The sequence below is a fragment of the Rhinolophus hipposideros genome (genome assembly GCF_964194185.1).
Source record: "Rhinolophus hipposideros genome assembly, chromosome: 17".
Taxonomy (NCBI): Eukaryota; Metazoa; Chordata; class Mammalia; order Chiroptera; family Rhinolophidae; genus Rhinolophus; species Rhinolophus hipposideros.
Window position 1 is genome coordinate 5,923,938 of NC_138063.1, and position 26,280 is coordinate 5,950,217.

The 26,280-nt window shown below is 40.9% G+C and overlaps 1 protein-coding gene across 1 annotated transcript in view; it reads left to right on the plus strand.

Moving 5' to 3' along the window:
* Window positions 1-1,290: 1,290 nt before the first annotated feature.
* The window catches only part of CD226 (CD226 molecule), a 64,347-nt gene continuing 39,357 nt past the window's right edge, over window positions 1,291-26,280 (plus strand). The window contains exons 1-3 of the mRNA XM_081078359.1: window positions 1,291-1,333; window positions 7,099-7,170; window positions 7,482-7,820. Coding sequence (XP_080934485.1) covers window positions 7,125-7,170; window positions 7,482-7,820 — 385 coding nt within the window. The 5' untranslated portion in view covers window positions 1,291-1,333; window positions 7,099-7,124. The remainder of the gene's footprint in view (window positions 1,334-7,098; window positions 7,171-7,481; window positions 7,821-26,280) is intronic.

The window sequence follows — 26,280 nt, forward strand, 5'->3', positions numbered from 1 at the left end:
TTGGGGGGGGGGGGATCAGGGAGAGTCCCTTATAGGGGACATCTGAGCTGAGACCTGCTGCTGGAAGAGGGATAACAGAAGTTAAGAACCCCCTGTGCAAAGGACTGTGCTGTAGAGTATGTTCCCCAAATTGTAAGCTATCAGCTGGGTCTGAAGTGGAGGAATGAACGAACGTGTAAGACTCATGAGACTGGAAAAGATGGCAGCCATGAGATGTGTCTGGCCTTGTCATCAGTAAGCAGTTTGGATATTCTCTTAGGGTGGTGAGGTATTGAAGGGAGTGACACGGGTCACGTAGCTGCTGGAGAAAGCTACCTGTTTCTCAACAAATGCTCAGAAATCATTTGTGTCATGAGAGGGCATTTCTTTCTTTTCTCCTGTGCTTTCAGAAGGATGAGTGGTCTACAAAGACGCCAGCCCTGCTTCTGTGACGCAGGCTAAATGTGCGGGGCAGGTTGGCCCCCAGCAAATGCCTTCTCCGCTGTCGCACGTGGTCCTTCCTTCCCAGTATTTCCACGAATTGCACAGAGTCAGCTTCAGCCACAGTCCTTCCTGGTGGTTTAAGCAATAGGAAACCTCCATTACCCAGTACATCAAAAGAATAAATAAAACCGACTCTGCTGTCCTCTGGAACAGCTTAGAAACTGTCCTGTTTCTAGGACACAGGAGCTGCTGAAGTTGGCGGAATGGTTCTTAGGCAACACCTCCTCGTGTACTTTGTGTCAGAGGACGGGAGATTGAAAACAAAGCTGTACAGCGTCTCTAGAAAGTACGACTGAAACACGCTTAGAGATGGGCTGAGATAAAGGAGCTTCCTGCATTTTAGAGACTTCTGACTCTGAGGTGCTTTGATTGGCAGGGAAACAAATGGGGAAGAAAAGGCAAAGTAACCAACCTCGAGGTTTTTTTTTGTCTGTGTAGTTAGCACATAAGATAAGAGGTTCATCTTTTCTAATTGTGGAATCTTCAGAGGGCAAAAAGAGAAAGAACTCCATCTGGGTTTGTAATGAGTCTGGGTAGCTAAAATGGTGAAGATGGTTCCAGAAACAGGTACACTTCTGGGCTGATTTTAATCCTTCAGAAAACACTGCCTAGTGAAATACTAGTGCTGTACTTCAGCGCCTGCCGGAAGGAATTCGGGTGGAGAGAAGAGCTCAAGAGCACAGGCGAGTCAGGCCCTGGGATGACAGCCCCTGCTGCTCCAGTAGTGCCAACTCAGAGATGAGGACAGTGACAGGGGGTGAGGCTAAGAGGCCACGATAAACAGGAAGCCTTAACCAAGGCACACATCGGGAAAGAAGAGTTAGAGCGAGCAGGACTCTCCCATCTCAAGGTTAGTAACCTTCTAGAAAAAAGACTGGATGTGGCCGAGTTCACACTTTTAAGATTAATTGTGTGCAGAGTGGGGGCTGTTAATAAAATGGCATAAGGAGATCCAGTAGGAAAAGAACTATGGGAAAAAGCTGTAATTAGCCAAAAGGTTGATCTCTATAAAGCTGTAAGTTTAATGAAGAGTGTGGTTTAGTAAACGGATGCTGTTTTAGTACCTTTTCTTAGTCTGTTTCTAGAAGAATTGTATTTATAGTAGATCTGAGAGCATGGTTCTTGAGAATTAAGTAAATGGAACTAATATTTCCAGAGTCCAGGCTATCAGGGTCAACTTTCCTTCCCTCATGAAAGACTGAGCAAGGATGAACTTAAATAATGAACGTTCACTATCAAAATATTTGTTACTGTAGCAGTTATATAAGATGTCAGAGAGGTAGTAGCTTGGGGGAGAGGAGTTATCACTTTGTGCGGGGTGTACATGTCTAATTATTATGTTGCTTTGCAGACCTGAAACTAACAAAATATTTTACTATCTTATATGATAAAAGTTGGTGAACTTTTTCTGTAAAGGGTCAGACAGCTAATATTTTCGGTTTTGTAGACCATATGGTCTCTGTTGTAACTATCTGTTGTAGCACAGCCACAGACAATGTGTAAACAAATGAGCCTGGCTGATTTCCAGCAAAACTATTTTCAAAGATCAGACAGTAGGCTGCACTGGGCTCAAGGACCTCAGTTTGCAAAACTCTGTCCTGGAGGGTCCCCACTGAACCCCAACTGAAGCCTCTGCTTTGAATGGAAGTGGGTTTTTTTCTGGTCCCTCAGAGGCATTCTGCCTTGTCGAGGCAGGTCTATGACTTGCCTGGGGTGTCAGGGTCTAAGGGAAACCACATGTCCTGCATTGGGAACATTCTCTTGAGGAGACTCTGAGGCAGGGAGCAGAAATCTAGCCTATGAGGTTCCAATTGAAGTCTTGCTGGAAGCACGGACATCCCATAACAGCTAGGACATCCCAGCCGAAGGCGCACTGTCAGACTGTGGCATCTGAACAAAAGGGAGGGAACAGAGGACCTCGCACCCTCAATCTTCCCGGCACCAGTATTTAGTTTCCAAAGGTTAGCACAGGCTTTCCATGTGGCAATCTTTTGTTTTCCAGCTTGTCAATAGCTGTCTGAGCAAGTGTGGAATGGAATGAGAACGGGAAGGGTCCCTCCTCATATCGGTCATGTGTTTCAGCCTGAGCTGGGGAAGGAGGGTGTGGGTAACTGGTAGTGACCAGAATCCTGCCAGGGTTCAGAAAGGGCAGACACAACTGGGAAAGCAGGGCACATGACTGATAGTAGAAGCAATGACACTGGGAAGATAGAGACGAGTCTGTGTGGATAGAGCAAGAGAAGAAAACAGCACATCTGAAGATTGTCAATGAGCCCAGGTCACCGGGGGTCCTGCAGTCCGAGGTGAACTTGTGAGATGAATTCACACTTACGTGGTTTGCTGACACGTGTTCAATAGTAGAGAACTCCAGTAATATTTTGATTAATGATTTCCTTGAGAATGAAGCTCTTTTATGCAGACAGCTCTATTAGAAAAGAACCTCAAGCCAAAATCCCTTCATAAATCATGCAAAAAATGGCTGCCTACACAACAAAAATAGCTCAAGCGTAGTCTCTATTTGTCTTTGGTTAGATGGTGATAAATAGGGCTCATTTTTAGCAAAGTGGTAACAGCTGAACTTGATCTTCAACCGCATGTCTTCCTGCACCTTCCATGCATCTGTGACCCCCCTTGATTTTAGTCACTTCAGAATGCAAGTGCACTTGTACTGTCTTCATCTCAGCTCAGTTGGCTTTGGATGCGTCGGGAATGAAGGGCTTACTACAAGTTATTATCAATAAGTACTGCTTTTCCAGTAATTCTCCCACACACCTTGATCCCTTACTCCTCGCGGGAGGCAGTTCGGTGAGGATCTGAGCGTAGGAGCTACTGAGAGTGGATGACGCTATGTTACATCTGATTTCTTTTAGAATCCACAGCATGTGTACTGTAGCAGGCATCTGCTTTGCCCCCTTGTGCCTGTTTCCTCTCTATCTGCACCTCTACCGCCTTTTACCCAATCCTCACAGTCTTTCTTTTCCTGGCAACACACATGCACACGCACACACACGCACGCATTCACTCACTCACTCACAATATATGTTTTGACATTTGTTTAATACGCATGTGATAATGTTTTTATATCATGAATCATTTATCTGACAACCTGCACTATGATCTTCTACATGATTTATTTCTAGCTGTTGTCATAAAGTTGTGACTCAGAGTGTCACTGTTTTCTTTTTCAGGCCCCCTTTGCGATTCTATAATATATGGATCTGAGAGTCAGCTTTTCCACTTCTTCAAAAAAAGGCCATTGAAATTTTAATAAAGATTGCATTGAACCCGTAGATTGCTTTTTTCCCCCCTTGCAATTTGTATGCCTTCACATGTTTTTTTTCTTGCTTCGTTGCTTGGGCTAAAAGTTCCAGTCCAATGTGAATAGCTGTGGGTATCCTTGTCTTGTTTCCTGATCTTAGAGGGCAAGTTTCCGCCGTTGAGTATGATGTCAGCTGTGAGTTTTTCATAGATGCCTTTCACCAGCAGTAATTTAAGTTCTCTCAGCATCAGTTTCTCCCACTTGTCATTTGCCTTTTTTTTCTGATAGATCCATCCCTTGACTTTTCTAACATCTCCGGTAGGGTTTATTTCTGCCTTGGTCCCAGCTTCAGTCAGATAGCCTCCACAAAGAACAGTCCTGGCTCCTCCCCCGCACTCTAACCCTAAGGGCAAAATGGATTCCTCCTTATACTCCAATTTGAGTTGTCGCCCACCTGTTTGGCTTTTCTTGCTCTCCCATTAGCCTCTCTCGTAGTTTTTCTTATGAAATACCCTCTATTGAACCAGTGGGCATGGGCTCTGTTGTCCTAATGGGACCCTGACTAGGATACATGGCATTAAGGATGCCTATCATTGTTATATCTCTCTAGGGTAATACACAATGTCTTGGCAGTCATCTCTCTTCATCTCGGTGGGAATCACCCTAGTCTAAGCCACCAGTCTATCTTGCTCAGATTATGCTAATAGGATCCTAAATTTGATATCCCTTTTGCTTTTCCGCAATCCAGTCTTCATGCAGCAGCTAGAACAATTGTACCGGTTCAGATGTATATGGATGCAGGAAACAGAATCTGGTTTTCTAACTGGCTTATAAAACATCGAAATTTGTAACCTCACACTGTGTTCCGACTCTAGCATAGTTACTGTGGATTCAGTAGCTCAATGATGCCACCGGAGACCCAAGTTTATTCCTGTCTCTCTCTGCCATCCTCTTTGTCCTCAGGCTGATTTTCTTCAAGATGGGTGCTTGTGGTAACTGGGGCAGCATTTTTTCTTGTTCATGTACAGTAAGATTCCAGAGAGAGGGAGAGGGAGAAAGGGAAGGAAAGGGAGAAGGAGAGAGACGTGTCTTTGACATGGATTGTAAATGTTTACCTTTGCTTTGAGTCCAAGGTTGGCTTCTCCACTCTACCCTCCCTCATCCCCAATTAATCATAGCAGTTAGTGCAATGGCTTAGATTTGTCATAATATCTTTGTGTTTTGGGAGAAGGAGTGGATACCCATACAAAGTTATGTTTCTGTCAGGAGTGAAGAAAGAGAAATGGGTGATGTTCAGTTATCTTTCTAAGAATTTAAATCAGACCATGTCATCTGGTACCTAAACACCTCCAGCACCTTCCACTTGCTCTCAGAATCATAGCAGACAGTCTACAAGGGCAAACATTATCTCACCCTCTCTATCTATATAGTCTAATCTCCTGTCATTTTTTTTGTCCCTATCGCCCCTCAATTGCTCCAGCTACAGCTTTGAAAAGTTCCTTCAGAGTTATGTTTATGCCATAGAAATATAAGCCAGGAATTGTGCTTGGTGCCGAGACACAGATGTATCTCTGATGGCTAAACATAGTCCCTGATGGCCAAGTTTGAACGCTCTTGTGTATGTCATTCAAAGCACTTTCAATCCAGACCCAATTTCGTTTTTGTCCTTCCCCACCTGGAAGACTGTAGTCGAACCATTTCCTGATAACGTCCCATGTTGTCACAACTTTATTTCCTTCTCCTAATTTTCTACTTGGAAAGTCTTACTCAGGTTGGAGTGCCCAGGGTCTGCTGTACTTTTTCTATGAAACCGTTCCCAGATCTATTAGAATGAATTGTTCCCTCTGTGATCAAATGACTTGTATAGACATTATTAAGTTTTATTATAATAAATTGACTCTGTAATCTGTCTGACCCAATACATTGTGCATGATTTCAGGGCAGAGACTTTCTTGTTCGTGCTTTGTCTTCAGGGCTTAAGCAGGGTACTAGCACAGCTCAGTAAAATGTTCCGCCTATTGTTTCATTAAATTAGTTACAAAACAGTGGTAACAGATATATAATGTGACTGTCACAGAGCTGTTATAGGCACAAATAATATCACAGAGATGAAAGGTTTTGGAAAATGGAATGCTATGTAAACATCAGGGGGCACCATACATTATTATATGCACACATTATAATTTTGTTCTGATTATCATTACATTATTCATTTCATGTTTCTTTAAAAAGTTCCCATATTAGATACCAATGTTAAGTATGTGAACACCTACTGATAAACTTTTGGATTGGTCAATCGCGTAGGAGGTTCGGAACTGGCATTATACAAAATTGTCCTCGTGGTTCCTGTCCTGCTTATTCCCAGTTCTTACCCGCGTTTTATTTTGACATTCTCATCAGGGGCCAAATGCATTGGTCCAATCCCTCTTGTAGAGACAATGCTGTATTTTTATACTGACGTGGTACTTTGTTCCTAACAAATTCTTAAGAAATTGAACTGTTATTTTGTAAGAGGTGGAAGAGAGCAATGATGACCCTAAGAAATCAATCACATTTCGATATTGTACTTTCTTTACATAAGATGTAAGTGTTTGGGGACACTGGGTGGAGGTTGCACGGGACCTCTCGGTAATGTCATTGCAAATTCCTGTGACTCTGTAGTTATTTCAAAATAAAAAGTTAAAAAATAATCAGCCATAATGGTAGATGTGCATATGCCCTGAGCCATGACCCATTTATATCCAGAGGGCGTTCAGTGGTCCCTTCATCACCCAAAGCCAGTGCCTGAGGCACTGAAGGCCTCCCCGGATGGGCTGTCCACACTGGCAAAGCCTCAGGCTCCTCCCCTTGCTCTCCCGTCTCTGCTCCAATCTCACTTTCTCAGTAAAGATTTCTGGGGCCTTCCTATCAAAGTAGAAACACTACACTTTCCTGCTGTGTTTTTCCTTATGCAGCTACGACCTATCACCTACTATACTTTTTACCTCTTTGTTTTACTTTCTGTTGCTTCCCACTAGAATGTAAGTTCCATCATGGCAAGAATTTATTTTTTTAAATGTATTGTTGCCTCTTCATTGCCTAGAGCTTGGCACAGAGAACACAGTCAGCAAATATTTGTTCAATGAATGAATCTTTGTAGAAAATGAAAGCTTGAAAATAAGCTATTTCCCCGAGAGAGAAGCCGTTCACACATGCCCATCCTTGTACGAGAGCAAACCTGGCCTTAAAGCTTACATCTTTTTCCTGTGTTCATACTTCAGAAGAAGAAGACATGACTGATAATATCTGAGAGGAAGGAAACCGTGCGTTGTGCTGGGCCTCTGCATGTAACGTTATAAAAATTGTCTTTTTTATAGACCAGCCTCCCAGGCGCTTTCCAAAGATGGATTATCTTACCTTCCTCTTCGCTGTTCTTCATGTATACAAAGGTAAAGATAATGTCTTCATTAAAAAAAAAAAAGAAAATTACTCCTTTCTCGGTCTTATAGTGTGACATGTTCAGAATTTATAATGCTTTTCAGTTGGCCTAGATAATTTTTCACTTGTTCAGGAAAACTAACTTCTAAATACCAATGACCAGCAGTGGAAACCTTTTTAGACTCAAGTAGAAACTGTTAGCCTTTAACATGATCTCAATTTGCTATCTTGTTAGGTCTTAGAAAACTTCGAATAAGCTTAAGACATCTATTTGGTGTTTCAATCACAAAGTCTAACTGAACTAATGTGATGTCTGTTTCAGCTTTATGTGAAGAGATGGTTTGGGACACAACTGTTAAACTGGCTGAGAACATGACTCTAAAATGCGTGTATTCATCCATGGGTACAGTAACCCAGGTGGAGTGGTTCAAGATCAGCACGACGGAGAAAGTGTCCATAGCCATTTTCAGTCCCACTTATGGCATGGTCATAAGGAAACCCTATGCCAACAGGGTTCACTTTTTAAATTCAAGCATGGCTCTCAGTGATGCAACCTTGTCCTTTCATAATGCCTCTGACGCTGACGTTGGCTTCTATCTCTGCTTGTTTGATGTTTTCCCACATGGACATTGGCAAAAGGTGGTTCACGTGGTTCCATCAGGTAAGTGCAAAATTTTATTTACCTTTTTAGCCATCTACAATGTTTGATTCTATACAGCCCAAGTAGAAGCTATATTAATTTTTGTGATATTTTCTAATTTCATTTAAAGATTCTATGAATATTGTTTCAAAGAAATAATACCGTGAATTAATTTTGTTTTTCTTAATGAGCTATCATCTCTGAGTAGAAGAAGCATCTCATAAATTTGAACGTAGTGGGAGGAAGCACGGGTCATATATTGTCTTAACGATATCTTGACCCTAGATTAACCTGATATGGGCAGCGTTTGGGTTTAGTAACCCGACACCTTGCTCTTAGTGCTTTATTTCAGAGACATGGTACCATTTCCCTTCTCTAGGCAGTCGGTGCTGGCTTCAGCTCCCGCATGTTCACAGTGCTTTTTACAGTACCAAGTCTAGATTTTTAGTGAATCCTGGGTAGGGACCAAGCACTGGCTCCATCTCTTGCTGTGTCCCGGTTTTACTAGAAAGGACCCTTCAGAAGTTGCGAGTTGTCGTTTCAAAAAGAGTCTAATGATCTCTTGGAGCGTTTTCTCTGCTGTGTACCAGCAATTGTAGTTTGGTGCTTTCTGTGTTAGTCCTTTTAGTAATAGCCCCACGGATTTGGTATGATATACTGGACAAACTTGGGTTTTATAGCCTGTACTTTCTATATAACCTTATGCTAGTTGCTCAGTGTCTCTGAACCTCGGGTTCCTGAATGGTAAATTGAGTTAATGATGCCATTCTCTTTGTTGAATGATTTAGGGGTCAAGTATTTAAAGAACTTAGACCATGGTAGTCAGGGAATGGTAGGTATTCTTATCATTATTATTATTTCCTATGCTTTTCATACAAAATGACTAGTGATGAATTTTTCAGCAAGAGTGGAGGGAAGGAAATAATTTGGAGCCATGTGCTTCTTATTTGGCATCTCCCAAATTATATCCCACATTACATCCCAAATTGAGCAGAGTGCTGTATATGTTATCTGATGTAGTGCTTTATTTTTAATGGATCCATATTATAGAAGAATAATTTACAATATGAAATAAGCAATAGCAAATTGTCAGGAGGTAAGACAAATGTTTACGTGTTGGTTTTCCCTTTCTCTATAGGTGTAGCTAACCTCAAGAATAATTGTGTGTAGATGAGTGACACAGAGCACCAATTAGCAAAATCTCTTTAGTTAAATAATTATTTATTAAAGACTCCATTTTACCACACAAGTCCTCATTTGCTGTTGTGTGCAGTCACCTGTTAAATGCTGTTTGTAAGTTTTTAATGTTTGGTCCACTTCTGATTCGTCACACAAGTGAAAGAGAATTTGCGAGAGTCTTCAAGTCGAGGGAGCCTTTCCACATGTGGCCCAAGCCACCCTGGCCACAGCAGATGGGCTTCCCTCTCTGTCTCGTGTGGCAAGCCTGTGCACTTGGGTCCCTGACAGGTCAGGTTTTCCAACTTCTGTCAAAATGCAACCAATGAATACAGATAGAACAGTGGTTTCCAGGGGCAGGAGGTGGGGAAATGGGAAGATGGTCGTCAAAGGGCACTAAGTTGCAGTTATGTAGGATGAATCAGTCTGGAGATCTAAAGTACAGCATGGTGACTCTAGTTATAATAGTGTATCAAATACTGGATATTTGCAAAAAGAGTAGATTTCAGGTGGTCTCATCACACACACACACACACACACACACACACACACACACACAAAATGGTAACTATGTGAGAGGATACGTCAATTAGCTTGACTATGGTAATAATTTCACTATGGGTAACATGAGGCAGTGTTTCAAGGCAGCCCTTTCATGGCAGAATTTGTGGTGAAAGTGGGGTCATGGAGAAAATGACCGAAAACCACGAGTCTCTGGCTTTACTTTCTTAGTGTAGCTAGTTGACTTTACTAGTCAGTTGAAGCAAATGTAGTTATATTTATGGAAATACCCCTCTCCCCCCAAATGGATGGCCCACCCAAAATACTTCTGCTACCTAACTTTTATTGGGTGCCTACTGTGTCTGAAGTAAACAAATGTCATCTCATTTAATACTTATGAAGCACTGTGGGAGAGGTAATGTGTTCCCATTACACAGATGAAGACACTGAGATTCAGGGTCGCAGACCAACTCAAAGTTGTCCAGCTGCAGTACTAGGGTAAAACTGCGTGACACTTCTGAAAGTGCCAGAAATGATATGAAGAGGAGCTTGACTTCAGCAGAGTGATTCAAGAAGACTCAAGGGAGAGACAAGTCATGTCCCTAGAGAGGCTGGGGTGAGGGTTGGAGAGAATGGAGAGAAAGGGGTATCTTAGGGGATACTGATGGCATGGAGAAAGGCACAGTGGAAGTTTAAAGCTCATGCAGGGGACAAACTCAAGCTGTTTGACTGGAGGACAGAGCTTGAGTGGTACGTGGCTCTACCCTGGGCTCTGAGGTCCTTCATTGTCACCACAGGTGGCCTGAGGGGCGACCTCAAGGGTGAGGAAGAAACTTTGAGGATGGGACCCTCTTCTGGCCTGCACCAGCAAAAAAGCTCCACATTGGGGTTCCAGATAAGATTTTATACAGTAGATATGATATAGATACTTTTTTTTCCAAAAAAAGAAAAGAAAAGAAAGAAAAAGAAAAAAAAAATTGAAGCCCAGTTGGGCAGTTGAATGTCAGAGAAGACGGTGGGAAGTTAGGACAGCCTCTTCTTGCTATGCCTAATGTGGTGTGAGTGTCCCATGGGAAGTGACTGAACGATATGTAATAAACCAGCTTTTTTAACCACCTGAATATTAAACTAGTTGCAGGCTTAAAGGAGGGGAAGAGTTAAAGGGAAGGGTGTACAAATAGTATTTTATAGATTAGAAGACTTATCTACTGTAGGAGTGTAAATTGGTGCATCTATTGTATTATTGCTGTTTGTAATATTCAGTGTTCTCCAGAGAAACAGAACCAATAAGATGTATTTGTACATAGAAAGAAATTTATTGTAAGGAATTGGCTCGTGTGATTATGGAGACTAGCAAGTCCAAATCTGCAGTGTGGGCCAGCAGGTACACACACACACACACACACACACACACACACACACAAAAATGAAGAAGGATTGTGTAACATGTTACATTTCAGCAGTTTTTTTTACTTAAGGGAAATGATATTAAATAGTACCTATAAGAAATAGTCAACTGTTGAGACAGAAACATTTTAAAGGCTTAGAAATCTCACTCCTTAATGAAATAAAATAGTGTATAGAGAAGGCAGGAGATAAAGAGCCTTTTAAGACTCGTGGAAAGCAAGGTTATGGTTACAGCCCTTCTCTAGGGTGAAATGAATGGGAATCTAAGAGTGGAATAGTCACTGGAACCCGTGCCGAGGCTGTTTTTATTGCCCTGCTTTTCATAGGCTCAGACAGAGAAGAGTGTGCTTGAGAGCACAAATCATCATAAGATTCAACTCTTAGGCTTTGGGTTGAGGCTCTGGAATCAAAAATCAAAAAGGAGGAAACAACCCACTTCTAAAACCAGACAATACTGAATTTATATACATAATTAAATTGAATAATTGGATGGCTCACAAAGTTTAATGTACAAGCTCAAGGACGTGTTTGGGCTTTATGAGAGTCGTCTTCTGTTTGTCCATCTCCGTGCCCACGCCAGCCTCTGTCTGCCACCTACGTGCCCTGAGGGCATCCAGTTTTCACACTTGTCAGCCATAGTAACATCCAGAAGAGAACTTTTACTTTAGACTTGTTGGAAAATGCTCTCAGGCAATCCAGAGCAGGGGATAGGGTTGGCTCTGGCCTCTGCATGCAACGATGGCTTACACAAACCCTACCCTTCTCTAGGTAGATATTTTTATTCCCGAGATGACCCTGCGGAGGGACGTATTTGGCTGAATTGCTAGAGGATGAACTATAGCTGAAGTTGGCGAACGCTGCCCCGTAGCTCTTGAAGGTTTTCTTAGTGTAGCTGGAGACAATACAGCCCTTGGGTTTTCCTTCTCTTACTTTCAGTAATCAGACAACTCACACCTCCTCTATTGCTCTTAACCACAAGTACCATTTCCCCAGCCTTTAAGGTGCTATCAGCGACAGCATGGGGAGCGAGTTTCCTCTTCAGAGTGGGTGCTGATAGTATGTGGGTGCTACTGAGGCGGAAAGGAGTGCGGCTTCATGTGTAAGAGCCCACCCAAATAACTGGAACACAGCCCACACAAGCTGAGACTCTCCCCTGGCCCTTCTGGGCTTCTGTATTCTGATTTAAAATTTCTCTCATCAAAGGCATTGTTCTCCAGCAGTCCTCTGGGAACAGTCTCTAGGATTAGGGGATAGGTGTCAGTGACCTTCAAAGTGACCTTGCAGGAATTTGCCCATAGACAGACCACATCACATCAACTGACAGTACAATTACATTTACTTATTTATTTATTTTGTATTTTATGGGATAAGCACAGTGGGTTTTGGATGTTTGAAAACAAACAAACACAATAGGAAAAGAAATAACTGGAGAAAGGAGGGAAAAATCAAGCTGTCAGCTGACCGGGGCAGCATTGGCCCCTCAGTCTGCTTTTGCTTTGAGCCAGTGCTTCCCGTGTAGGTTGAGCTAGCATGATAACAAAGGCTTGGTTGCTAAACTACGCTTTTGGTTGCTGGTTTCTATTTTTGTTTGGTTTTCTAGGGTGTGGAGACTGCAAGCAGGGTGGCTTCTCCTCTCATTTGAGAGTTTCTGAAAACTCTCAAAATTTAAGATTTTGAAACCCTTAAGAATTTTAAGACTATCAAGTCAAATCCTTCAGAGATCAATGCCAAAAACATCTCTTGTACTGACCCCACAGTAGTCTTAATTAAATAACTCAGCTGATGGGGCTTCGGTCAATTCCCTTGAGAGAGTATTCACAAGCCAATAAATCAAAATGTGAGAAAATTTTCTCTGACTTCAGCTATTTAACCAACTTACATTAAAAAAAAAAAAGCTGCCTTCATAATCTGCCCTAAGAGAGAGGCCCATGTTCCACAGAAGAGTGATATCAAAAGTTTTCTAAGGATGGAGATATGATATGCAATATTCACATTTAACCGCACTGTGAATAGCTTATGTGATTCCTACCTGCTCACTTAGTGGAATGATGATTGTGGCTGGTAAGAATGATGTCTGGGTATGAATTCTGTCAGCATTTAATTGCACCGTTTAACTAGCGGAATATTTAAGAAACAACATTTTCATTTCAGCAGGCTGGCTCTAAAGGATGTATTTGTCCCATTTCTTGGCAGGCTTCGTGAAATTCCATATGACCCCAACACTGACATTTCCAGATTAGCTTGGTGAAGGGGTGTGTGCGTGCGTGTGTGTGTGTGTGTGTGTGTGTATGTGTGTGTGTTCTGAGTATATAGGACAATTTCCTTCTTGACGTATAAAAACTGGAAACTTCAGAAAGTTTTAGGTCATCCACCTAGTTCAACCCCCTAATGGATAGCGTCCATTTAGTTTTCTTTACAAACTGAATGCTACAACTGGAAGTGCAGTCATCTCCCCTTTACCCGTGATTTGGCTTCCCCTGGCTTCAGTTATCTGCAGTCGACAGCAGTCTGGAAATATTACATGGGAAAGTCCAGAAATAAGCAATACATAGGGTTAAATTGTACACCCTTCTGACTAGCATGATGAAATTTCTTGCCACCTTGCTCTGTCCTGCCAGGATATGAGTCACCCCTTTGTCCCATGTCTCCATGAGATATATACGCTACCCGCTCATTAGTCACTTAGTAGCCATCTCGGTGGTCAGATGGACGTCCATGCGATCGCAGTGCTTGTGTTCATGCAATGCTTATAGTAGCCTAACGTTAAGTCACAACACCTGCCATTCTCCTCACTTCCTCTCATCATTTCACATCATCACAGGTAGAAGGGTGATTACAGTGCAATCAGGTAGTTTGAGAGAGAGAGAGAGAGACCATATTTACAGAACTTTTGTTACAGTATGTTTTTTAAATTGTTCTATTTTGTTATTAGTTACTGTTGTTAATCTCTTTCTGTGCCAAATGTATACATTAACCTTTATCACAGGTATGTTTGTATATAGTATATATGGGGTTCAATAATCCAGTGAGGGTCATGTAACATATCCCCCCATAAATGGAAACTACCGTATGCCATTTTTCGTCAGAGAAAGAGCTAGGGGATTCAATTACTGTCCCTGAGACAGAGCTCAGTGACATTGGTGTATGAGACAAATGAGACTATTTTACCTTTCCCATTAGCTTATGACATCATATTTCTCAAAACATTTCTCTATTTTCTTTTAGGACCCACAGTTGCTCATTTAAATAAGTGAGTAAATATAAATAAAGAACCTTTACTTAACATAGTTAAGTACTGTGTTATTTCTTCCTCTATTTTTCTTAAATCCTAGAAATGATTCCTAAAAGAATAAACATTTAATAAGATGGAAACATTTCTAGTTACTGACATTGTGTTTGAGTTGACACAGTGTTTGAGTTTTTATTTTTAACATAGTCTATTATGTTTTCAGTGAAAATAACAGAATCAAACCAAGAGCAAATTATTAAACATTGTTGCTCAAGTGACACTTTGAGGTATTAAAGTCTGTTTTATCGGGTGAATGTTGATAATAGTAATTTTAAAAATTGTGTAAACCCTTTCTAAATCCATTGACTAGACATTTACTGTTTGCTGTGAGAAGAAAGATTGAGTAAGAAGGTCTTTGTTTTTGAGAAGTTTCTAATCTCACGGGAGCTATGTGCTATATGTTATGTAAACATGTGGGCCAAGTCACCATGATGCGGGATGGAACTTGTTAAGCGGCGTAGAACAATGTTTAGGATTCCAGGTTGGGAATCATGGAAGGTCAGCCTGGAAATATGGGTGTTATTCTAGAAGGAAGATGCATCATGAAAAGCATTATATAAATGGGAAACTCTTTACAGTTGGAATATATGAAAAATACATTTTTGTCACAGGCTTAGGGGAAGGTCAGTGGGTGGACGGTCTAGATTTGGGACTTCATTTGGGGATTAGTCAAGATTTCAAATAGTGCAAGTCACACATTGGTCAGCACTGCAGCCGTTATCTGGAGCCATTACTCCAGCAGCTGCATGTGGGATGATTCAGAGGTGGAAGAAAAAACAAATGAACAAACAAAAACAAAAAAAAAACCCAACAAAACAAAACAAGAAGCAAAATGGGAGACTAGAGAACAGGCCAGAGGCCTGTGGTCCTGAAGTGAAGCAGGGCCCCTGCCTCCTGTGTACAGACAGCCAACTAGTGCTACTGTCACAAAGTCTGTTTTTCTTCGTAAATTACAGACTAATAAAGGTCCCCACCCCAAGTTCTTCCTTCCCCTTCACTTTCCTCTTTCATTTAAGAAATGCGATATTGTCTGCCCTCAGTTGAAGGATGGGGCTTGGGGAGCGGGCAGTGAAGAAACCACTGGGTGGAATGCAAGGACGGTCAGTGACATCTCGTCAACACAAAGGTCGCCACAAACAGCATCTGGGGCAGTGGAGAAGGAGACATTTTTTTCTCATTTTAGGAATGGGGCAGAGTTTCTTAGCTGTCCCTTGAAGGATGAGTAGCATACAGAGTGAAGGAGTACTTGAGGGAAAGAAAAGACACAAGCTAAGACACCATTACCCCACACACTCCTGACAGTGCTGGGCACACTGTGGCACTCAGGAGATTTTATTAGGAGTTTGCTCAATCAAACAGCAAAGGATTGGATGAAGGAATGGGAGTGATGCTTCCATAGAAAATCACAAGCACCAACCCCTAATTACAATACAGGAAAGACGGTCAGTCCTAATATGATTAAATGGAACAGAACAACTCTTATGAATACCTTTCCAGGAAGTGTAGAGTACTTTCTAGAGTTACAGCCCATAATATGTAAAACATAGTTTGAGGTATTTTTTGGTGTAGATTTATTTCCCTAAATAGTTTAATAATTTATACCTAACTTCATTCTAAAAAATAAGTAAAGGAGATTTTTCCCCCACTAAATATATTCTTTCCATGGGGCATTGATTAAAATGTATTTCCCACTTTCCTGCATGTTTCATAGCTTACTGAGATACCTTGGTCGTTCATCCAACTAGTTTGTTATTTCACCACCCACAATATTTTAGTGTCATTTGCAAGGCTTTCTTATGATAATTTACTAGCAAATTACTTGTAAACATATTAAGTTTAATATATCTGTGCTCGTAGAAGAATTACTCACAATAGCCAAAAGTTGAAAGCACCCCAAGTTTTCATAAAGGGATGAATGGGTAAACAAAATGTTGCATATGCACACAATGGAATATTCTTTAGTCTTAAAAAGAAAGAACATTCTGACACAGGCTACAACATGGATGAGCCTTCAGGACATTATTCTAAGTGAAATAAAAGTCACAAAAGGACAAATACTGCATGATTTTTTCATATAACGTACCTAGAGTAGTCAAATTCATAGAAACAGAAAGTAGAATGGTGGTTGTCAGAGGGTGGAGGAGAGGGGAATGGGGAACTGTTTAATAGGTATAGAGTTTCGGTTTTGCAAGATAAAAGGAGTTTTGGAGATTGGTTGCAAAGCAGTGGGTATGTACTTATCACTACAGAACTGGACACAAAAATGACTACAATGGTAAATTTATGTTATGTATATTTTACCACAATGGAAACTTTTCTGTGTGTATATAATGCTGAGTTTATTTCCAGGATTAATTTATGGGAGACTTCACTGTTCCCAATTTTCTATTTAGAGAAATTCCTGCTCTCTGTTGTTTTGCTTTTTGTCTTCATAACAGTAAGAACAAAGATGAATTTCTTCTTACTAGTCCTGTGACATTTGGAAAGTTCTTTCATTTTCTTGAGCTTTGGTTTACTCATCTATAGAATGGGAGTAATAGCATGTACCTTATGGGCAGGCTAGAGAATTAATGAGATGATGTGTGCAGGTCCCTATGAGAGTACCAGGCACATCGCAGGAGCTCAATACATGGCCATTCCATGGAGTCCCCCTTCCATGATCCCTAAAGAATCGAATGTTCTTGTTCAGTGTGAAACTTCAAGAGTATTTCCACAAAAGGGGCCACTAGAGCCCTTAGGATGACCATGGTCTTTCCTCATTGTTCAACGTTGGGGTGGAGGGGTGTCTGACATCGAAAGGAGGAGGAAGAGTTGATCAAAGAGGGAGCAGGGTAGGTGTGTCTTAGCAATAGAAAGAGCATGTGCAAAGGTCCAGAGAATAAAGAAAGAGTGTGAGGGATTTGAGGCTGGAAAATGAGCCTATTATCCCGAAACGTAAACTATGAGGTGGTGTTGGGGACAAGTACAAGTGGAGAGGCAAATAGGGGCCGAATGCCAAGTGGTTCTATGTGCCAGGACCTGAGAATTTACTGAAGGGCCTTGCATAGAGAGAGAGATTTGTCATGGAGAGTGGTTTGTATGGGAGGAAGCCTGGGGGAGGAAGGCAGGACAGGAGGCTATTTTACTAATACAGGTGGGAGAGAATGGTAACGGACTAAAATAGCAGAGTGGCATGTGTGTGAGAAAGATTTAGAAAGTAGGATTGACAGGACCCAGCAACTCATTAGATGAGAGAGTAAGGGAAAATAAAGAATTAAAAATGGCACCCTGTTTCTCCACAGTGGGGAGAATGGGAAGGTGTTGGTTTGGAGAGAGGAATATGGCTTTGGGGTATCTGTGGATAGACCGTAGAAAAAAAATGTTGAAAATCTAAACAAGTTGTGTCCCTTGGTTCACCTTTGCCACATGGTTTATCTACTCAGGAAATTCTAAAAGGTGAGTTAGTACTCTTTCCCTTTGCAGAGATCATGCTGCAGTCTGCATGCTAATTTATATCTGGTTGTGTACTAAAGGCTTGTTCCAGGACATTCTCCCAGTTTTCAGGACAAGAGCAAACCTCAGTGGCGTTAATTTCTTGACCTACCTAGAGTTCCCCTTTTGGACAATGCCCGTTGGAAAGTTCCTTGTTCCAAAGCATGGCGGCAATTTGTAAATACCAGCCATACCTTTTGTCAGACAAGCTGGCTTTTAGCACCTCCAGAGCGACCTGGGTAGAGGTTCCCTATTCCTGGTGAGATCATTTTTGTCCACTCCCTGGTGAAGTGCTCATCATTTTTTTAAAGTCACATGTTACCTATCTGTTCCAACGGAAAAATTTGGGAATTCCCTGGCAATTTGCTCCATAAATATTGAACCAAATAATTCCTGAGGTGTCCTTGTCATTTTCTCTTTATTCTCTGAAGAACTTGTGTTGTGTATGCTATTTGTAAATGCTGTAAGTTTCTCTCACTCACCTTTTCTCTTTGACGTATTTAAAAACTTTTCGGCATTTATTTTCGAGTCTTTTGCAAGATGTTTTTCAAATACTGTTTTGGTCCAATTACTTACCTGTATGCTTCATCACTGTCCCAGGTGAGTGGTCTTTGTGTTTCGGCGATCCCTTCATCCTGTCTGGCTCTTTGACTTTGCAGGTTTAGCCATAAGGGGTTTTATTTCATACAACTAGCCTTTTAGATCTGCAGCATATATATTTTTTTCTGGACTTTCAAAAAGGTGTTTGTCAGTAGTCTTCGTGTTTCTCTTGAGATGTTTGTCTTTTCAACTATATCTTTTATTTTTTTAAACTAGAATATGTGCATTTTATTTATCATTTCCATTTTATGCAAAATTTCCAATGCTTTTTTAAAAAAATTATTTTGCTATTCTAGTTAGAATTGCCTTTAGTCATTTTGATCATGACAGATGCTTCAAAGTGTACAAGTATAATGTATGTATCTATTCCATTCCACAATGTGCTATAAATTGCAATGCATTTTTATTTCTTGTGGATTCAGGAACCAGTTATGTGCAGTCCAAATGTAGTAGGTTTATAGCTTTTTCAGAGGAGGAATTCAAGGTCAAGTGTAGATACCTTTAAGGAATCCACTAGTTTAATTTTTCAGTCTGCTCCATTTGGCATAATATTTTTCTCTTAGCTTTATAGTGTTGGCTAGAAGATCTGTAGACTAACAGGAGCTAGTAACCACCTTGTAAAAATTTGAAGTTTCTGTAGCTGTTGTCGATTTATACATGATTTCGGGGTATGCTGTCCTTTATAAACATTGCTGTAGCTATCTTCTAGAAACATCTTTTTTTTTCCAGTCTGAGTGCACAATACTCCATTGATTTTTATTGATTAACCTCTTTCCACGCTGAATCATATGTGTCACTTATATCAAGCTTGTCACTTTTTTGCAAGTTTCCCATTAATCTACTTAATTTTTTCAGGCCTCCAGGATTTGTGGAGATAAAGTTATAGATTTCTATTGGTCAGTTCCCAGAGACTTCACTAGGGAACAGCAAATTAAAAGAGAGAAAAAAAAGCTAAGGCTGAGGGGGTAAGGAGGGATAATGGAGAACTTTCTAGCAATTGCTGCCAAGATACTTGAAAAATCATGTGGCCGCCGGGGTTCCAGTCAGTCAAAACCGTAGCCCTCCTGTATCGAGCAGGCGTCGATCCTCCATCTTCCTGCAGTCCGACCCTCCTCTCCAACTCTATGCCTCACGTTGCTGTCCTGTTACCATACGTCCCCTTCAGAATTGCTCTCAATGCCTTTCACTGGCATGCTCGCAACACTTTAACTGTTTTGGGTAGAATTGGCTGGACTGTGGAGGGCCCCAGGCATTTGTTTTCAGCACTGTGTGTCCCCAGCGGCCTGGGGCTCAATTTCCTGACTTTACGGGGTAGTGGAGGCATGAATCTGAGATGCTACTGAAGTGCAGAATTTCTAAATCAGGCCTTGGGCTCTGCAACGTGAATTGCTTTTGTTATCCTAGCTTGTGTTTAGTGTAAAACATTTATAGACACTCAGCAAGGACTCAAGGCCTTTCTTCTTGACAATGAAATTGTTTCTCATTCCTCAGTAGGCCTGTATTATTAATATTTAAAAAATAGTATTTGTCCTTATTGGCACAAATTACAAATTTTGCAATATATTTGCCACACTTTCAATGCTATCATGAAAACCTTCTGAATGTTTATTGTTCCAGCTGTGTATATATGTTAGTGCTCCATTTAGTAACTGATAACTGGTCATTTATCATGAGGAATTTCTTATGTTTGATGTAACTGGGTGTAAAGGGGTAAGAAAAAGAGTGAGGATTCTTCATACTCCCTTTAGTGTAATTACCCTAAAGACAGAAATGGGATTTTGTTTTTAATTTCTACACACGCATACCCCACCCAACCCAAAATAAAACAAAAAACCTGGAGCAAAGAAGTCTCTGGGGTCATAAGAATAAAGAATATCATGGAGGTAAATTATAGCAAACATCATTGGATAAAATTTGGAGTTGGTAGGCCATATAATGTTTGAGTCCTTAATTTGATTTAGTTAAGTAAATTTACTAATGAGCAGACAGTCATGTGAGGTCATATTTACAGGAGAAGGTAAAGCGAGGGTGCTTATGAGTCTTCCCACTGGGCACTGATTATATTTACATGAACACATGGCTCAGCTTGGACAGGGGCTTGGGAAGGTAAGAAGATCGGTGCCCCCCTCGATGATGAAGAAGCCACCCCTGCCCTGGAGATGCCCAAAACCTAGCAGTACTGTAAGATGTGCTGACGTCATCAGACGTCCTGAGTACAGAACTGACAACATGGAAACTGTAGCTTGGCCGCGAAGTCGGAGAAGGCTTCACCAAAGTTCACGTTTGAGGAGGTTTTCAGGGTGAATGTAAGTTTTGGGGGTCCCCACAGACAGAACAGCACAAAGCCATGGAGGAGGGGACGAGCGTAATGAACACACAAGGGCCTTGAGTGGCCAGTGAGGACTGACATGTCAGGCCATCGATGGACGTGGTGAAGAGGTGAGGAGAGGTGCTGGGAGGTGTTGTGGCAACTTGCGCTTGCATGAGGCACTGCGCACTGAGCTGCTGGTTTGCGAGTAGAGAGGGCCATGGTCAGATTTACACTTGGGAAGGATGGCTCTCTCAGAGTAAAGATGGGTATGAATATCCATGGCCTCAGCATGAAAAACAAATGCATTTTAGGATAGCAGTGACTAGTTGTATGTAGATGGGAAGAGCACAGATCCACAGCACAAATGAGATTACATTGGTCTTCAAAGGGCTCCAGAATCCGTAGTCTGTAGTTGTCATCATGGGAGTCATGATGACAGGTGAGCTATACACCTACTACTCCAGTATGCTGAGACTTTAGTTCTACTAAGGAACTGAATGAAATTTCCGGGTTCAAATACTGACTGACTCTACCTTTACTAGCCATCACTTTGTCACCATATCTTTAAAATGCAAATAATAATAATAATAAAAAAAACCCAATAATAATAATGATAGTGCCTAAAATATAGGGAGAAGAAGTCCCTGGAAAGTGTTGGCCACATCTCATGTCAAACTGTAAGTACTTAGGATATATTAATTATTATTATTAATTGGCCAAAATAACCACATAAAGAAGAATGCACCAACGTTGCTTTCTGTTGAAGAATCATGAGTAGAGAGAGAAACACAGAGGACGTACCTTTCATGAAAGTAAAAAGGAAAAGAGTCAAAATTTTTTAAATAATATAAAAATGAAGAAAGGGATGCATTAGTAAGTGACAGTAAGGGACAGTAAGTGATTATATGTTAGAAACTTCACGGGGCATTCTTTTACCTGTGTCTGAATGGACAGTTGAAGGTTCCAGGGGGTGAGTTCTCTATGGAAAATTCCTGTGTTTTAAAACACATGAAGTGGAGCTTCATTAAAGTGAGGACAAAAGAGAGAACTGGGCCACCTTTGGTCAGACCACTGGAGAAAGAAATAAGTTCCTTGTTGTATTATACCTTCCTGTAAATACCTTCCTAAGGTAGGCAAACTCTTCAGGTCATCTTCAGTGTTTCCCACTTCTGATGTTGGGTTTCAGCTCAGGTGGAAAGAGTGAAAACAAAAGTAGATGAATGTTAGGGGATAGCTCACATTCCTTCAGGGAACTAATTGACTCCTTTTTGGAAGAAATGAATGTTTTAAAGCCTTCTGCAGTGTTGGGTGCTGTTCAGCAAACCACATATCTTGTTACTAGTTCTTGCGCATCAGTTGTGATCAACAATTCTGTTAGTCCTGACAATCTTGCCCTGCGTTGCTCAGCAAAGTAAGATGGAAATACACTTTGCCGAGCGCCGTTTACTTCACACAGAGATAATACGCCCAGTCTCTTCTGCGTGTATTTGTTCCTAAAACTGAGATAATCTTCTTGTCTTCAGTTCTTTCAAAAAGTAGAGTTGTTAGCTTTCTTTTGCTATGAGGCGTTGTCTGAAAGGTTTTTTTATCTGCCTTCCAGACGGTCCTTTAAATATTGTGGTGAAAATGAAATGTTCTGTCTTATGTGATAAAATTCCCTGGTTCAAAGCTTCTTTCGCAATATTTTAAATATTCTTTTTAGTCATATAAAAAGTCAGTTTTTTTCCTTTCTGGAATGTTTGTGTTGCTCAAGCTTTTCCAGGATTCTTCCTTACCATGAGCATGGTGGAAAAAGAGGCCGCAGCCAGTTTTTGGTTATCCTTGAGACATGAAGTGGCAAATGAGCTGCAATAACATCCAGTCTCATTGAATATGAACGTGAGGCCTCCATTGCCAAAACCTTTCCTGTTTAAAGTTTCAGCCTTTGTCTGTGTTTGACATTTTTCTCTCCCTTTTGCTGCTTTCCTTGTTTTGGTTGCCAGATTCTCCAGCAGCAACATGCATTCTCAAATGCTCCTTCAACTTCGAACTTCAGGCTTTGGGTGCTTCCTACGTCCACACAGAGTACAGCCACCAGCTCCCTCTTACTCAAGTGTCACTATCCTGCCCCAAACATTCAATCCACGAAACTCAGCATGCACATATGGGCTAACATTCCAAGCCCTCTCCTTTCTACCTGTAGTTCCAGTGAGTTCCACATTTGCCTCAGGGTTTCCCTCAAGGTAGTCGGGGGTTGTCTACCTCTGGCTTTGTTCCAAGTCCAGTCAAGACTTTGCTTCAATGCCTGGATACAGCGGTGATGTGAGCCAGGAGAGGGGAAGCAATGGATCAGGGGCTGTATCCAGGCATTGAAGCAAAGTCTTAACTGGATGTTGTTACGACCTGTTGAATTATGTGGCTTCCTTACTGGTTTATAAACCCTGTGAGATTAGGGGCCACACCTGTCTTATTTTTCACTGTATCCCTAGTATCTTCTTCAGTCCCTCTCATAGATTAGGTCCTTACTGAATATTTTTAAGTAGTGATTGAAGCAAGTGACCCTTCTTTTGTAAGCTCCTCAGGGTGGAGATACCGGTAGGTCTCACTCATGTTTATCGCTCATAAATATGTCTCAAGAATCTTTTGACAGTAGGTTGTGAAGGGTTGATTTGCTTAATTGAGATGAACTCATCTCAGTATTAAAAACTGTAAAAACGAAGTAACATATGGGGCTGCCCCGAGTGTGCCCTGCTCCGAGATTGGTTGGGTCTGGTCAGCATACATTGGTGTGATAGGCCCTGAACAGTCAGGCTGAGAGAGGGTGTGACTCAGCTTCAGGGTTTGGATAGGGACTCTGGAAATTATACAGTTCTTCTTCTCCTTTCAGAGTGATTCAAAACCACTCACATTTTCCTTATCCGAACCGCCCCCTGTTGTCTCAAGCATAGTGAGCAGTGGATTATTGTTAGACTGTGGCCACAGTCTTTCGTCCTTTTCAGGGGCACTTCTGTCCCAAAAAGTTGTATGAGGAACTAAAGATATGTTTATACACGTAACTCAGAGCATACTAGACTTTCTGGATGATGAAAGAGAGATGAAAGCAACAATTTGGGAAAGTAAGCTCAAACTAACAAGACGAAATTGAGTAGAAAAACACGTAAAATTTGTTTTATTAAAAAAAATTGAGAACTATATGCGAGGCATAATTTAAGAGTGGCACTATGAATGAAGAGGGAAGTCCAGGTTAAGATATAGGATTAAAGTGGAGGAGGGGGCCTCATCTAGTCTGAAGAGCAGAAATATTATGGAAAAGCTTAAAAGAAGAAACCACACCTGGCCAAGCTTAACGAAGAAGCCAGAGGGAGTAGGCAGCTAGGGGAGGATAACCTGGGGCTCAGGGACAAGAGCATGTGTGTGCTATGCCTTGGAGGACCTGAGAGTCAGCTCGAGGACAAGGTCGACTGAAGTTAAACTGAAGTTGACAAGGTGGACTGAAGTTGAAGTTCGGCAAAACCAGGGCCAACTCTGTGCAACCCTATCATATATGCTATGAAGTTTGAATTTTATTGTCAAGACTGAGGATTCTTCAAGAATTTTAGGCTAGGGACTTAGAGGGCCAGATTTGTGTTTTATAAAGATTGCTCTGGCTATATGACAGGATGGATGGAAAAGACGTGGGCATGAGTGGGGAGAATAATTACCAGGCTGCTGCTATAACCCAGGGGAGAGGTGGTAGGTAATAAGAACCCGAAAGAGCAGGTTGCAGAGTAGTAGGCCGATTTGAGTCTCCTAGGGAGGAAGAGTGACGGAACTTGGAGGTGAGTTAGAAGAGAGGGGTGGGCAGTGAAGAAGGGAAGGCTGGCTTCTCATCATGGAAACAAAGCCGTGGAGATGCACTTATCAAGATAGAGGTAATTGGAAGGATACCATGTCACGAAGGTTCAGAATTTACATGCAGAAAGTTATGTTGTTATTTCAACATCCCTTGAAGGAAAATTAATGAGACTATAATGAATGCTCATTGCGTTCTCATACTGAGTATAAAAATCTTCTCTGGTGTTCTTTATATATCTGAAAGATATAAAAGGTTCATGCCTTTAGTAGATTGCACTTCCGTTGATGAAGTATTTATTCATTACACAAGATGAAACTAGTTCACTAGGAATGACTCATTAGAAAATAATATTTCGTGGTTTGACTCTTGTCTGAAAATCAATAAAATATCCTTTTAGTATACAAGTAGTTTTTACTGGTCAAATACATTACTCTGTGAATCAAACATGTCACTGTTTCTGGTTGAGATGATACATGTTTTGAGCTTTGATACAGCAGAGCTTTCTGAAAAGCATTTCACACAGATTTGTCTGAAAACCTATTTTTTTTACCTTTTTGTTTTTAATTTTTAAAGAAGATATATTTCATTTTCAGAGTTGAAATAATATTTGGGAGAAGGAAAGTGGGGATGGGTCAATATCATACTAAGTTATTCCCTAAGGCTAGAGTATTCTTAAATTCTACTATCTAAAATTGGTTTTGTTTTATTTATTTTATATGATTTAAAAGTAACTACGCCCAAATTCCTCTTTCCCTGGAGTATGCAGTGAGGTTTTAGGTTTTATTTGTGGCACATCACTGATAACTCACAAATAGTCTTGGTGGCTGTCCCTGGTTCCTGAAATCACTAGTGATTTATTTACATACACCATTTAGATGCCTCGTTTAAGCCTGTGAGTAAATTGTTTTTGCTGTTGAATACAATTGAATCTATTGACAGGCAAAAAAGATGCGTTATTCTCCTGGCTGTTACTCTACACAATGTACCTTTGCAAGGAACTGGCATAACAGTGATAAACCTCACCTTGATTGAAGCCCATTAGGGTACATTAATAATTGCCACCACTGGGTCTGACACATCCTGTGATGAGCCCCAGATCCCCCAGTTTTATGGCCTTTTGTTTTGTTTTGCTTTTAAAAGGCAAACCCATAAATGTGATAAATGTAACTCCAAGATAATGAAGTTAGGAAGCCATTACTGAAGGCAATTTTAGAGGAAAATGGAGAGTGTAAAATGATGACTTTAAAATATTTAAAATTATGGAGGTGGAAATTAAATTGCAGAGTTTGGAGGGAAGTGTGTGCTGTGCAGGGGGACTAGAAGTCATCCCTAATTTAGAGAGTTTACAGCAAGATAGGAAAGCCAGGGAGATGTCAAATGTGGAGTTTAAATATTTCACAAGTAACCATTTAATTAGTTTCTGTATTTAAAAATGGCATGTAGCAATGGGACATACGAATTCATAAGCCATTTTTAATCTACGCTCCTCTGACCTCGCTTCAGACAGTGTGTTTAACTAACTGTACTCTGAAAAAGAATTCTGTTCCTTTTTCCTGTTTCATCTTTGTTTCCAAGTTTAATGTGTTTACAAGTTTAATGTGGCTTTTAGGTGAATTCTAGCAAATGGAGAGCCATAGCACAATAAAAGCACCCAGCATCTTTGGTTTGTGAAATTAACATTGGATTCATTATTTAGATTAAAAATACATGATACAAGCTCTGTGGTCATTTCCTAGATGCCTATATGTGCCTGAATATTTCCACTTATACTACTAATACAGTAAGGAGCAGTAAGTTTGAACACTAGCAAATCCAACATTCTTTTTCATAATAAATACTTTATAAATCCCTTTATGTTGAAATCATATTCATAGATAATGAAAACTATCTACATATATAATTTCAAAAGAAG